Below are 15394 nucleotides of genomic sequence, written 5' to 3'. Positions count from 1 at the left end.
GGCGGTGGTGGAAGGATTCCTGGGCTGGTTATCAACTCTTTAATGAGCAACTTTCTTTTGAACAGGTCCCTGATCTATCCTCAATAGGGAGGTAAACAAGTTCTTCATCAATTAAGTCTTCCAGACAGATGGGTTGAACTACAGCTGTTTGATCATCAGATTAATCATGCAGGCCTAGTTTCCCAATGACAGTTCGTTTGTTTTCAAAGAGACAGCTGGTAGAGATGGGAGGTAATGAGAATGGGTAAGATAGATGACTGAAGGAAAGGAGAATCAAGGGATATGCAAATAGGAACAGCAAAGAGTATTAGAGCTCATGTGCAGTGCCTACTCTGTACAGGTCTTAATTCAAGAAAGGTGCAAATGCCATTGATCTTCTGTACCACGACAGTTTATACCGATAAAACATTTAATGTATTCAACTGTCCCAAGTTGTTTCACAAGAGTATTATAAAACAAAATACGACACCAAACCACGTAAGGAGATGTTAGAACAGATGATCCCCTATACTTGATCAAATAGGGAAATAGGAGAGCTGTATGCAGAGAATTCCAGAGTTTAGTGCCTTGGCAACTGAAGGCACAGTCACCACTGGTGGACCAACTAAAATTGAGTGCCCCAGAGGCCAGAATTGGAGGAGTGCACCTTGTCTGCTTGTCAGGGTGGAGGAGATTACAGAGATAAGGATATCAGGACCGTTAAGGGGTTTTAAAATAGAGATGATGTCAGGAGTCAATGAAGGTCAGCAAGCACGGTAGATAGGGGAATGGGACTTGGTGCCAGTTAAGGCTCTGGAGCAGGGTTTTGGATTACCTCAAGTTTATGGAGCGTAATGTGGGAGGCCAACCAGGAGTACATTAGAATAGTCAAGTCCGGAGGTGGCAAAGATATGAGTGAGGATTTCAACAACAAATGAGCTGAGACAGGGGTGAAATTGGACAATAGACCATCCTATTGATGGCATGAATGAAGTTGGAAGCACATCTCGGGGTCAAATACAACACCAGGCTGGTTTCATCTCAGACTGTTGTTAGGAGAGGGATTGAGTTCATAGTTATGGAACAGAGTTGGGATGGGGCCCAAAAACAATGACTTCACTTTTTCCAACATTGAATTTTAACCGTTGGCAGCTGTGCCTTTAGCTGTGTCGGCCCCAAGCCTCAGAATATCCTTCCTACACCTCTTTGACTCTCTACCTCACTTTTGATCCTTAAGAAATCCCTTCATACTCACCTTCTTGAAAAAGCTTTGTCATCTGACTTAATATCTCCTTGTGTAACTTGGTGTTCTACTTTGTTTGATAATGCTCTTGCGAATAGCCGTGGGACATTTTCCTACATTAAAGGCACTATATAAATATAAGTTGTTTTTTGAAGTAGAACGTATTGTATTGAATGCAGTTTGATTCATCAACATAACTATGGTCAACATGTCCCCATGCCGCCCTTCATGCCCATTTAGGCAAGAACTTCATTGAAGTGGAAACTCGATGCTGGGCACACTCTTCCAGCTGTCAGGAAAAAGAGCTACACTAGCATATGACCAGTGACTAACAAAAAGACTTCGGACCATTTGCCTTTCCCATGTATTTGTAATGTGGAAGCTGAGCTAGCTTTGCTTCCTTACTCCGTAATTAAGAAAGCTAGAGGTAGGAAGAGGATAAACAGGAAGAATGGAAAGCAGTCCACAAGGAAAAATAGATGCAGAATAACAGTAAATGAATCTGCCCCTTCAATCCCAGTAATTTTACTCTTCTTGATCCCATTCTTGTACTCTCACTCTGCTGAGTGGATCGTTGAGTCATTGTTGACTTTGTAATCCAAGACATCCAGTAGAATATATTACTAATAATAAGGGTGAATGTGCAGGAGTTAAGGCATAGATACAAAAGCCAATCTCAGCCCATTAAATTCATTCTCTCTGATGGATCTCATGTTTTCAGGCCCCTTCTATCACCCCTCCAGTTCAAATAATTCTCATCCATATTTTCTCTTCCCTTCATCACTGTCTTACTTATATTTTCATTTTTGTCTTAGCAATGTAATGTTTCCCTTTTTTTGACTACACAATTTTCTGTGCTCCTTTAATTAACTGTCCAAATATTTAGAAATGTGGGATAGTTTTCTGACCTTTGGAATTGAATTAAGTTCCACTGAAGGGTGCAACTATTATATGGAAGGAAATTAGGAACAAAATTCCTTTTATGTCTTGCAAGTATAAAGGATTTTGTTTTCGAGACTGGGAAGGAGGACTGTAGCTGGTTGCTAGGAGATGGAGCCTTCAGCAGCTAACACTTTTATGTTAGCTGAAATTTCAGCATGTTGGCAAATGGAGCTGTGTTAAAATTGAGAATTAGATTAGCATTGATGGCATATATCTATTTCCTGTTTCATTCAGTAAAGATGTTTTGAAACATCTTGATCATTTTATTGTGAGCTGCACCAGTTGCTGGTTTGTTGCTACAACATAATCAATCTTTAAATAACTATGGCATCAATTATTTGTGACACATAATAGAACTGATAACCAAAACTATAGTGAATGTATTTGTTAAAAATGAAAAAAAGAGCTTTCGAAGCTGGTTATTTGAAACCATGAAGATGCTACGGTAGATTTTCCTCTTCCACATCACAATTGAATGGCGAACTTAAAATGAATAGACAAAGATCTGACCAGTTTGTGTCTGATTTTGCAGTAAGAGTTCACACCTCGGCTTTGAAGGGGCAAATCTACTCTGCTGTTAAACCAGATGGCTACATTTTAAGGTGAACAGCATTTTCAATTTTGAGGATTCTGATTTTCAGAGTTAGAATTTTAAAGCTATGTAAAAGGAGGATTTGATCTTTATCATTCCTTTAATCAGTATTGGCAAACAGAGACAAAGCACCTCCATGGCATGAATTTATCAGCAGGCTTCTATCGGATTGGCACTGATCCAATATTTCTGCTTGTATCCACTTGTATGGCTACTAAAGAGAGTATTTACATGTAGATCGCACCTCTCAGGACTGCAGGATCGACCCAAAAAGCTTTACGCCAATTAATTTGTTTTGATGTGTAGTCACTATTATTTTGTAATCACTTGTAGAGAATTAGGTCCCACAAACAATAATGTGATAAATGACTGGTGAATCTGCTTTGGTAATGGTCATTGAGAAATAAAATTTGGCCAGAAACAGAACTACTCTACACTTCCTTTGCGTCGCACGATAGGATCTGAAACACCTCATCCAAAAGTCAGTCCCTCTGATGGTGTAATACATTCTCAGTGGTGCACTGAAGTGTCAGCCCAGATTAAGTGTTCAAGTATTGGGTCCAATTAATCAACTCTGCCTCCGAGACAGGGATTCTATAGTAAAGTTGATACAGGACTAGACTTTTAAAATTATACCCATCTTAATTAGCTTGTTATGATGATTTGTTAACTGTTTTGTAGGTCTTGAAAAAGATCATTTTGACTACAAAACTATGATTGTTTACCTTTATAGTCTGGTCAGAATTGAAGAGATTCAATGTATTCTAATTCATTAAACTCATATCATTGCTGTGCATTACACTTCGTTGTGGCTTTAAGTGGTAGATATCCAATAAACAGGAGAGAAAAGGTTATTGCTTGTCTATTATAATGCAACTATATTTTAATGGCATGATAAGACTTAATTACTGCCAAACAACCTCTATGGCAATGAAAATTAATAAGTGTGGTGTCCCATTCAATCAGATTTTAGTTATTGTCAGAGGTATTAAATAAAGCTTATTTTTCTTCTTAATGTCCATTGATCTTTCTGTTTATCCCACTTTTCTTTGCCTCTCTTTATTTTGCTCTCTTGCATGATTTGGCATTGAATTAAAATTCCACTTTACATCCGTGGTTTATACTGTACATTATTCATTATCAATGCCTCAATCTGGTTAATGAAACACACAGTTGCTAGCCCAGTTCATACAGGTCCTAGATCCTCTGTTGAGGGTGCTGTGTTGTTAACCTTGTAATACCATAAGTTGCAGTGTGAAATCCCACACTGTCGATGGCCAACTGCTACTGTACTGAGCACCTGCCATTCATTTACTGCTGAGAGCAGATTCTGGCCTCAGTTCTTCATCTTGAGGGTACTGATGTTGTTTCAATCAGATCAACGGTGCTATGGTTCCTCACGCAGCTGGCTATACTTCATGTGAATTTTGACCATCACAAACTATTTGACTATGGTATGTAGCAGAACCAAGTCTGATGTTCCTATGCATACACTATTCAGGAGGCTTGCAGGGTAATGAGCAACAACACTGGCCTTTTTTTAAAAAGAAACAATCATCTTCCGCATGTTCTCTTTTACTCCTCTCCTAAGTTTAGGAACATAACAGCTAATTACTATCATTGATCTCTCCCAACAAGTTGAAATAACAGCTCAAACCAGGATCTTTGCTGACCTGCATAATAACTTATGGCAGCAATGCAGTTAGCACAGCTGATCTGATCTAATGATAGCTAATTTGAAAAATGATTTATGGTATGGTAATTGGCATTGTGCAATAAAACAGTTTGTTCAATGTTAAGCAATTATAAATGTGCTAAACGATTAGAAATGTGAACACTTCCAATTCTCCAGGAGAGATCTTTGAAGCAGTCACCTCTATTTGCAAGGAAGTGGTTACAATCACAGTTGAATGCAATTAATTTATCTCAAATATTGTTTAGTATCTTTCTTCCTGTTTGCACAAAGTACAGTTACAATCATGGTTGATATGTGCAATGCAATAATATTTTCTCTCTTTTAAGGAATTGGAAAAGTGAAACGGAAACCAAGTATTCGTGATACTGCTTCCAATGCAGATGTGGATGGTTATCCCGACAATGGAGAACGTCTGTATGACTTGAATGCTCCAGCTTATGTCAAATTTAACTACACAGCGGAGAGAGATGATGAGCTTACATTGGTTAAGGGAACAAAAGTTACTGTCATGGAAAAATGCAGCGATGGATGGTGGAGGGGTAGTTACAATGGACAAACTGGTTGGTTCCCTTCAAATTACGTTATGGAAGAATCTGAGGGAACCACAATGGAACCTGTGGGCTCATTAACGGAGAGACTAGCAGTTGTGATCAGTGCACACAACGCCAAAGTACTTCATGTTGTGCAAGCTCTATACCCATTCAGTTCTTCAAATGAAGAGGAGCTTAATTTCGAGAAGGGTGAAGTGATGGATGTTGTTGAGAAACCAGAAAATGATCCAGAATGGTGGAAATGTAGGAAAGCTGATGGGCAAGTGGGTCTGGTACCCAAAAACTATGTGAATGTTGTGCAGACGTCACCACCAGTCATTAGCGTTGGTCCAACACCACCTCGATGTGACTACATAGGAGCAGCAACCACTGGCAGGTTTGCTGGTAGTCCATGGTATTATGGAAAGATTACAAGGCATCAAGGAGAAATGGCTCTGAATGAAAGAGGTGCTGATGGAGACTTCATAATTCGAGATAGCGAATCATCAGTAAGTAATATCTCAGTTATCTTTGAATTCAGATTTTTCCATTTTCAACTAGCTTTTTACAGTATTCCAGTACTATATTTTACACTTGATGTATAAATGTAACTTTCTTTAATGCATGAAATCCTTTAATTTTCTGATTTGTGATTAATGGCAGAGTACAATGAGGTTACACTATGTTTTTGCACAAATTCCTTGGCACTTTCCGGGCAAATGCTTTTGGTGAAGTTAATTTTGGAAAGCATCAGTTTTGGCCCACTCTTGTTTGTTGTACCTGAATTTATTGGCATTCAACCATAAGTGAATATAACATTAATATATAAATCTGATCTTAAAACTTTGCTAGTAAAAGAATACTACAACCCTCTGCTTTTTTTCCCCCTCACTCAACTTGGATTATGCACACAATATCTTATTCTTTTCCTGTGAATTTAATCATGGCAGCAAAAATATTTGCTGATCATAATCTTTATAATTTGGGTGAGAAATGTAGCCTTTTCTATGCAAGGTAGGTGACTACCTATGGGGCTAGAAATACAGAAAATTACTGTAATTCTTCCTATTGTCCAGTGATACTCCAATGATATGCACACATGATGTGAAACAAGATTGGAGTTAGAACTTGGTGTGCATTTTTGTAAAGAAACCTAATCAGCCTTTATTTTCTTTCACAGCCTAATGACTTCTCGGTTTCCTTGAAGGCCCAAAATAAAAACAAACACTTCAAGGTACAGTTGAAACAAGGCCTCTACTGCATTGGACAGCGCAAGTTTGACAGCATGGAAGATTTAGTGGAACATTACAAAAAAGCTCCAATTTTCACAAGTGAACAGGGAGAGAAATTGTTCTTGGTTAAACCTTTATCTTAATGTTGAAGGGAAAAATCCACTGAAATGGACTGTTCTTGCAGGGAAAAAAGCAATGGAGGCAAGGAAAATCATGGTTTTGTTTTCAAACTTACTGGCAATAATGACCTAAAACAACAGATTCACTTATTATTTTTCAATTTTAAACTACACTTGTGTCCCATTTGCATCGAACTTCTGTTTAATTTTGGATAACTCTCTTGTATGTAAAATATTTTGTGCCTTGCTTCTGTTGAGCTGCTCATTGTGAACACACTGCCTACAGTTACCTTTTACCACCGATTTCTTCTACACTTTCGCCAATAATCTTGAATCTTTTTATATTTCACTTGCGCTATATATATATATTATATATATGTATTTCACTTATTATGTCTTACTACAGATCTTCAATTATCTCTGTGCTTTAGAACCTTGTTGACTAGCTCGTAATGTGTGAGATGTGAGATTTTATGTATGTGCATTTGGAATGTTCATTTGACTTTTCTCAATTTGTTCAGTTATACACAAAGTATATCAATCATCTGTGGTTTAATTTGGTTTGAATTATTTTGGGAGAGGGTGCAAATTGCATCAGGATACATACTCTAATGTATCATGAAATGTGGACATCCCAGATTTTGCCTTAAAATCTTTCAGCCCAAAGGCTGTGCATAATTGCTGTAATGTTTATATATAACGTTACAGTTTAGTCACACTTTGGTAGGTCCTACATTGGGCTTTGACTCTAGTAATATCCTCAAAATATTTTTTGGCTGCATTTAACTCCTCGATTGATTGCAACATAACTGCTTTGAATTGGTTTTTCATGGTTAATCACAGATTCCACTTCAAAGTTTGCTTTGATGATGGTTCATATTTAGGGGTGCATCATGTATTGTGTTGTTTTTATCTTGCAATATAGTTGTAAAGAATATCACCATTTAACAGATATTCTACAATCACTGATTATATCAGAAGCAATTTTTCTGGGTTTTTTTTTTCAAGAAGCTTCAATTGTGTGCCCAGAATTTTGGGCTGCGTAGTTGTTGACCTGGCATCCATAATGCATCTTTGCTCCTATAATACTGTGTAAGCCACTGACTCACTATAACGTACATCCTGAACGATGCAGTGAAACTTTTTTTCTTTTATTGTTGGCAAAGAGGGGCAAGAGAAACAAGGTAGTCAGTTACTCAGACATGAATGTGACGACACATAATTTGTGTACTACAGAAATCAGTTTAGAGTATCAATAGAAAATCTGTGTCTGAGTTATCAGAATTTTGAATGATATTATTTATCTTTTAATTTATACTTTAAGTCCATCCCATGGTTATCAGATTCATTCAAAACGATGGTGTGTATTTTTACTGTTTTTAAGATATCAATTGTACCAGGAATTATATCAGAGGGTCAAGGAGAAAAATGTTGTACTTTGTCTTGTGTAACTTAAAGACCAGAGATCAGAAACTTGTTGGAAGTAGAGATTTAAAGAATCCTATAAGGCAGCAATGTGCTGACACTAATTTCCTATCCTGCTCTGTGTTTTTGTTTGGTATCAGCAACGTGAAGGGTGGACGATGCGTAATAAGAGTTGTTGGAGCATATTTTTATATATTGAATTTTAGACGACATGAGGGTTTCTGAACCATGGTCTTTTGATGTTTAATATTGTTGTAAACCTATAGAAAAAGTTGTTGAGTATAAAGTGGCGTTTGGAAAGGTATACTCAAAGCCATTCATGTATTGTTTCTAATCCAATTTTTGTTTTTGAAATTGCTTAACCATATGTGTACATCCTTTTTGCAAATTCAAGGGTAACTGTTAAAGTATAAAATACTGTGAAGTCAAATTATGTTTTGCTGTTTTTAATGCAGCAGATGTCTTACATGCTTTTAGAAACTCATAATTTCCTAGTATGGTTGTGTTTAATTATTGCAAAACTCAATAAAGTTTGTAAATCATCTTGCCCTAATTTTATCATCATGCTTTTCTGAGAAGTTTATTTTTCTGAACTTAAATAAGATGTTTTAGTTCTACCATTTTATTAATATCGAATTGTTTCAGGGTAAGAAGACATGTCTCAGAGTTGTTCTGCGGAATGCTGAGCGAAAGCATAGTTCAGTTGAGTCCAGCTTGTCTAAAGACGAGAGTTGAAAATGTGAAATGAGAGTCATTTCAGTGTAACAAGGAGCAATGACAGGTGACTTTCTTTTTGTAACTTGGTGTCGCATCCTTGCCACAATTCTTAGCACAAGCGGGGGACCCAGGTATGATTTGTCTTCAAATGAGTTTGGAACAGAAGTTTACCTGATGGAAATGATAGATGTAAGGTGATTCACATGTGGGATGGATGGTTGTTTTATGCAGGTACCAAACATTAGCAAGCAGAAGAGATGAGAAAAGGGAAATAAGAGGGACAAAGAGACAGTACAGAATAGATTGGCAGTTAACTTGAGGCTAAATCCAAAGTTCTTCTATATGGCGCGATTCTCCCAGGCGCGATTCTCCTGAATGGAGTCTGTGCTGTCGCCATCAGGAAATTCCCACTGACAACCGCTAATGAGGCCTGATTCAATGTATTTAAATAGGTCATTTCTTTCCTCATGTGAGTCATGCTGTTCCCGACTCCCCGGCACACAATTTGCTGGAGTCGGGAATCAGCTGTTCACCTTTGACAGTCATTGTAAGCACAAAGATCTGCATCACAGTTCCTTGACCAACCTGGACTGCATACTGGATGTGATGGAGAAAAGAGGGCCGTCCCATACCCTAGAGTTGGCTAAAGACCTCTACCCAACGTCATCAGCCCAGCCTGGGATGGGGTGACAGAGGCTATCAGTGCCAGCAGCCTTGCAAGGAGGATTGGCATCGGTGCCGGAAAAGGGTGAATACCTTCAAGCTGCAAAGGTGAGTACCCACCTGCCTGCCCCAGCATCACTCCCAGCCCTAACCCCTGTTATTTCATTATGAACCCCCCTCACAACCTCCCAACAGCCCACCTACCAGCATCTCCCTCAGAAACCACCCCCCTCCCCAGCAATCCTCATTACAACCCCTCTCTAGCGAGGTGCTGAGCCTACATTTGCCACCTGATGTAAGCCCCAACATAGCTACCAGGTGTCCGCCTCACAATGTCTTCTTTGTGCCCCTGCAGGAGAAGATTGTCCATAACTGGCGTGAAGGTGAAAAGGCAGGTGGGGGTTGGCCTAGAGAAGAGTCCTAACCCCCTGTGAGGAGAGGGTAATGGAGCTCGCAGGGAAAGCTTCGGAGCGAGAATGGCAGACAGCGAGATTGGCTTCACTGTACCTTTATCCAGAAATCTCCATCCGGAGTCACTGCCCCCCAAAAACCCCCAACGAGGACCCAGAATCTTTGGCACTGGTTTTGCCAGCACAGAGACACAGACCTCGATGGAATAAGTTAGTGGACAGGCATCTGGGAACGATCTGGTGTGCACCACACAGTTGCTGAAGCACTTCAGGTAGAGGCAGGAACTTGCAAGTAAACGGGGAGTGGGAGGTCTGCTGGATTCCAGGAAACAGCTGCCACTAAGCCAGATGTTGGGTCTCTGGAAAAGGTTTTACCATCACTGGTGGAAATGCAAATACAGAGCCATGCATTACAGGATGGGGTGTCAGTGACCAACTGGAGGAGTCCGGAAACCTTCTGTCACAGGAGATGGTGCCAACGTTGCGTGATACCCAAGCCAACAATGCAAGAGTGGCAACTGCAGTGGAAAGCCTGGGGCAAGATCTCCGAACCATGTCTGATGATTTCCAAGGCTTGGCTCACTCTGATGTCCATGGCTGAGGTCCATGTACTCCAGTACTCCAGAGCTTGTCCCTACCTCACACAGGACCATGGCTGAGAGCACTGAGAGCATGGCTCCCTAGCTGAGGTACATGACTCGGTCACAGAAAGATGTGGCTGGGGGCTTTGACACCATGGTTCAGACATTGGCAGGCCTCCAGGACTCGCAGTGCCAGGAGACTGAGTGAGTGGCTCACTCCAGCTGCCCCTCAGTCCTATGGAGTAGAGCAGGGGCCAGCAAGCACTTAGGAGGAGGAAGCGGTGGTGCCCACCTCGGGGTCTTCCACCAGGGAGACCCCGGCAATCTCCATCCCTTCTGAATCCTGACCCCGTTGCATGTCATGGCCAGTGGGCAGAACAGAGTGACATAGTGAGACATGTTGGCTGGGCCCTCCAGGTCCAGGACTTCCAGAGGGCATGGAATGCAACAAGCCACCTCCTCGTCTGATGTACATTCTACAGACATACTTAGAAGAAATGTCATGCCACGTAAGATGCCTCAGCAAAGCAGCCAGCATAATTAAGGATCCCACGCAGCCCGGACATTCTCTCTTCCACCTTCTTCCGTAGGGAAAAAGATACAAAAGTTTGAGGTCACGTACCAACAGACTCAAGAACAGCTTCTTCCCTGCTGCTGTCAGACTTTTGAATGGACTTACCTTGCATTAAGTTGATCTTTCTCTACACCCTAGGTATGACTGTAACACTACATTCTGCACTCTCTCCTTTCTTTCTCTATGAACGGTATGTTTTGTCTGTATGGCGCGCAAGAAACAATACTTTTCACTATGTTAATACATGTGACAATAAATCAAATCAAAAGATGGAGAACTACCAAGTAGGCACAGGTAAAGGTGCACAGATTTAGTTAGGGAGAAAAGGAGAACCTATTTAAATGATCACAATTAAAGAAACTTACACCCAAAACCAAGAGCTCTCATTCTCACTGCTTTCCCACAGGTTGGGGGAGTGGGGGTGCGAGTGAGTAGTAATCTCCCCATCGGACCTCTGAACTTCCCACAGGCCCTTCATCCTCACCCAGAGGTATGCTGCCATGTGATCATTAGTCAAATCTCACGCCCTTTCTCTCCCCCAAATCTTGCATCCTTTCTCTGCCCCCCCCCCCCCCCCCCTCAAAAATGTGGCCCCGTCGCACATTCAGGTATGAGCCAGGAGATCAGGGGTCAAGAAGACAGGAGTCAAATTTCAGCAGAATCTGAGGAACATCACAGCTTTCCTCAGGGCAAGCCCTCATCACCCTCCTGCCTTGGAATAAAACTTGCTGGCATTGTCAGTTCAGGCCCATCACCCTGGTGTGATATTAAGTTGACCCTTGGAGAGGGGTGTAGGGGGAGCACTGATCGTGGGAAGGTGAAGAGGTTGAAGGAGGGGTGGCAAGATTTGGCAGAAGGGGGGGGTTCTGGTAAGGGAGGAAACAAGGATAATGGGAAGGGGGAACAAGGGTAATGGGAAAGGGGGGTGACAAGGAATCGGTCAAGGCAGGATTTGACGATAAGGTTGGGGGGGGGGGGGTGGATAGAGCTGCTGGAGCCTTCTAGGTGGTGAATCTGCAGGCTATGAGGGCCTCCCTGGTCTTTTGATCCTGTTAGACCCTGACTGCCTGGCCACTGTCCTCCAGGTCCTCCATGGGCTCCTCCTTGAGCCCATTCTTGTCGTCATCCTCCAGTGGGGCTGCATGTTCCTCCTTCTCTAGCATGCCACCTCACTGCTGTGCCAGGTTGTGGAGGGCACAGCATGCAACCATGGTTTGCGAGACCCTCTGGGGGTTCTTTTGCAGTGCCCCACCAGAGCAGCCCAAGCAGCAGAACTGCATCTTGAAAACCCCTATGCACCACTTGACATTCCTGGTGGCAGAGTGAACCTCAATGTAGCAGATTGCCACCTCGGTGTTGGGCCCTCCGCACTGGCACCAACAGCCATGACCTTTTCCCCTACTAGCCAACCACTCAGTCTAGGGTGCCCCTCAAAGACGCCGGGAGCCTCCAAGCATCCCAGGATGAATGCATCGTACACACTCCCAGGATAACATGTACAGGCGTGCATGATGTTCATCTGGTTGTCACACACTATCTGGATATTAGGGAAGTGGAACTCCTTCCTGTTTGTGAAGCGCACCCCCAAAGCTGAGCAGGACAGAGAGAGAGAGAGACAGTCAGCAAGGTCATGCATCCCTGTACCCTCGACCTCCCAACTCCCATGGTCATCCTACGTATGAAGGTTTACCAACACTCCCCATTCCCACCGCCCAGCACAGCCTAGAGGAGCTGTTGCCTGTAACAGCTAGCTTGCACAGTCACAAAATTGTGTGGTCAATGATACATGGCACCAGGTAAGCCCTCGCTTATGCCAAGTCAATGAGCCTCAGGCCCTGCCTTTGACTGCCTCTTCCCCTGAGCCTTACCTGGATACTGAGGCTGTTGAGATAGCTGAAGGGTAGGGGGATGGTGGATAGAGCAGCTGGAACTTCCTAGGTGGTGAATCTGGAGGCTATGAGGGCCTCCCTGGCCCTCTGATCCTGTTAGACCCTGGCCACTGACCTCCAGGTCCTCCATCGGCTCCTCCTTGACCCCATTCTTGTCATCCGTTAGCACACTGTTTATCAATGATGATGGACAGTTGATAGGAGGCTCAAAGTTAGTGGGAATGTAGGAGGGCACAGGTGCTCTCAGAGGCAAATAAGAATGGCTAGCAGATGATCTCGCCCTCTTCCTGGCAAGTAGCCACACTCCATACAGCAGGAGAGCCACTGTAGGACTTGAACACTTCCAAAAATGAGCGGCAGGCTACTATTCCACACCCACCCCAGCATGGTCCCCTTTCAGGACATTGACTTGACAATTTAATCTTGTCCCCATCAGTGATTTGCAGCCTGTCCTTTGCTCTGCAAAGCTTCAATCCTCACAATCCCTCCTTCCCCAATCATGAGCCAATATCCCCCAGAGCTCGCGGCAGTAAATGTATCTGAGGAGGGCTCTATGGCCTCTACACAGCATTTTCTAGTAAACTTTGTGGGTGGGGTCAGGGCTGCTCATGTGCCTGCTTGTCTGAGCTGTGGTGGAGATGTTAATACTGTGCAGGCATACGGCTCTTTTTTAAGATGCTGGAGTGAAGCCACAGCCTTGAGATTAATTTTATAGAGGTGTGTACCTTTGTTGGAAGCTTTAGTACCCAAGAAAAAAAAGCCAATATTTAAAAAAAAAACAGTAGTATTAGAAAGCAGTTCTGCTGTCCAGAGATGTAAAAAAAATGAAATGTACAGAAGATGGGACGAGAGAGAACAGATGTGGTGAAAAGAGGAAGCACTTAAGGCTTACTGATTGTAGTCTTTGATCTGACCTGGGTTGTCTGCCAAAAAAGCTTTTCACCCATCTGTTCCTTTGTGTAAACAGACCTTGGCTAATCTACTCCTTGATCTGGAGTTGTCAATCAAAGGATTTCAGAGGTCTGCTAACACCTGGGGTTCAAGTTCGGGCCAACTCGAAAGGGGGATCTCCCTTGTGAAACTGGCAGCTCCTGTCAATCAAAAGTCTTCAAGGAGGTCTGCCAGTACCTGGGGCTTCTGAAATCAACCAAGGGTTATTTACAGAGTGATTTGCTACTTTTTAACAATGACAAGGATAAGTCTAGCCATGGACCATATCCAAGGGGTCATCTCCTTCCCCGCCTACCCCTTAGCCTGAGCTCCACCTACCCCCAGGGCATTTGAAGTACCCCCTCTCTACATCACCGAAGAATGTTTCAAAGTGTACTTACCTCCTTACTCCCCCTCAGAGTCCACGGTGCCTTGTGCCTGCACTAAATGGCACCCACGTGACTTCCTTCTGGGAAGGTGGGAACATCTCAGGAGGCCGCTGAATCGGGCTTCCACCCCGATAATTCTAATTACATTCTAATTGTTAATCATCGGCTTCTTGCCTGCTCTGGCTGAGAGCCTGATCTGTCCAGGTACAGGGGCCGGGAGACTCGCAATGGGCTTGACACCTGGCAAGAATCCCAATTTGGCCCTCTTGCCTAATTCAGCAAACTAACAAGATTCCCGACTGAAGCAGCTAACAGCCCCGGAGAATTCCATCCCCTCCCCCAAAGGCATGTTATCAGTAAAATTGTTAGTGTTACAGGAATGGTGGATCTGATTAGGAACCAAAATAGAATCAAGTCAGTGGAGGAAGAAGGAATAGCTAAGCTACTAAATCAGTACTTCGTATTAATGTTTAACCAGGTAGAGGACTTTGTCAGAGCATTGTAAGCAAGGAAGTTGCTGGCATATTGGGTGAAATAAAAATGGATTATGGGAAGATACCAGCATAGCAGACAAGACACAAAGTGGATAAATTGCCTGGATGAGATGACTATCAGGTTGCTGAGGAATGTAAAGGTAGCAATTTGGGAGATGCAGACTATAAACAACTAGGGGACAGTTCTCCCAAAAACAAATGTGTCCAGGGTGTGGGAAGACGGGAGCTTTTCCCACCCGTTGTTTGGGCGTACTTAGTTGAATGAATCTCTGTGCATCACAAAGTACCACATGGGGATTCACGCTGGTAAGGGAGTGTGGGGCCTGAACCCGCCGGAGAGACCAGGCGCATAGCACTGAGTGGGCCACTGCGCATGTGCTGATCTGTCAGTAGGGAGTGGGGAGATTGATGCATGAGCACTGCTCCATCATCTCTCCGCCCCCGCCCCACCTCCCCAGTCTGTAGCCTCCTGATCGCTCGCCTTACGAATTCTTCCCTGATTGTCCCCTCCCATGTCAAGCTTGACCCCCCCCATCTCACCTCCCGATGTCTAGCCCCGATCGCCCCCTCCCTCCCAACTCCACTGATCCCTAGTGAAAAGTGGGCAGCGGGTTCTCCCCCCTCAACCACTGACCAGCCGCCCCAGTCTGGCTCCCCCCCCCCCAGCGCTGCCCCCTTGCTACTGCCCGGTGGGCAGTGCCAGAGTGCCTGGTGAGCCATGTCAGGGTGCCAGGTCCCCTGCCCCCGAACGTCCAGGGGGGCCCTTTGATGGGGACCAGCTTTAATGCTTGCTGGTGGGAACCTCTTTCGGCAGAGTGGGAGACATTAGTGAGCTCGGAGGATACTGTCCCGGGCTTGCTAATGATATGTAAATGTGAATTTTAATATCGTAATCGACCTCGAGCTGATTTCTGGCACGAGGCTTATAACCTTCTATTAAAAAATGGCCTGGGAGAGTCGTGATCAGCTGGATGCTGACGTAACTCCTG

General features: G+C 43.4%; 1 protein-coding gene across 4 annotated transcripts in view; it reads left to right on the top strand.

Annotated features, from left to right (window-relative positions):
- Positions 1–8318, top strand: part of LOC144491354 (SH2/SH3 adapter protein NCK1-like) — a 211749-nt gene extending 203431 nt beyond the window's left edge. For all 4 annotated transcript variants that reach the window (XM_078209047.1, XM_078209048.1, XM_078209049.1 and 1 more), the window contains 2 exons: positions 4779–5491; positions 6163–8318. In XM_078209047.1, the coding sequence (XP_078065173.1) occupies positions 4779–5491; positions 6163–6357 (908 nt within the window). In that variant the 3' untranslated portion in view covers positions 6358–8318. The remainder of the gene's footprint in view (positions 1–4778; positions 5492–6162) is intronic.
- The last annotated feature ends 7076 nt before the right edge of the window (positions 8319–15394 follow it).

Source organism: Mustelus asterias, chromosome 3 (genome assembly GCF_964213995.1).
Source record: "Mustelus asterias chromosome 3, sMusAst1.hap1.1, whole genome shotgun sequence".
Taxonomy (NCBI): domain Eukaryota; kingdom Metazoa; phylum Chordata; class Chondrichthyes; order Carcharhiniformes; family Triakidae; genus Mustelus; species Mustelus asterias.
The sequence above is the reverse complement of the archived record's forward strand: the minus strand, read 5'-3'. Positions and strand labels throughout refer to the sequence as shown.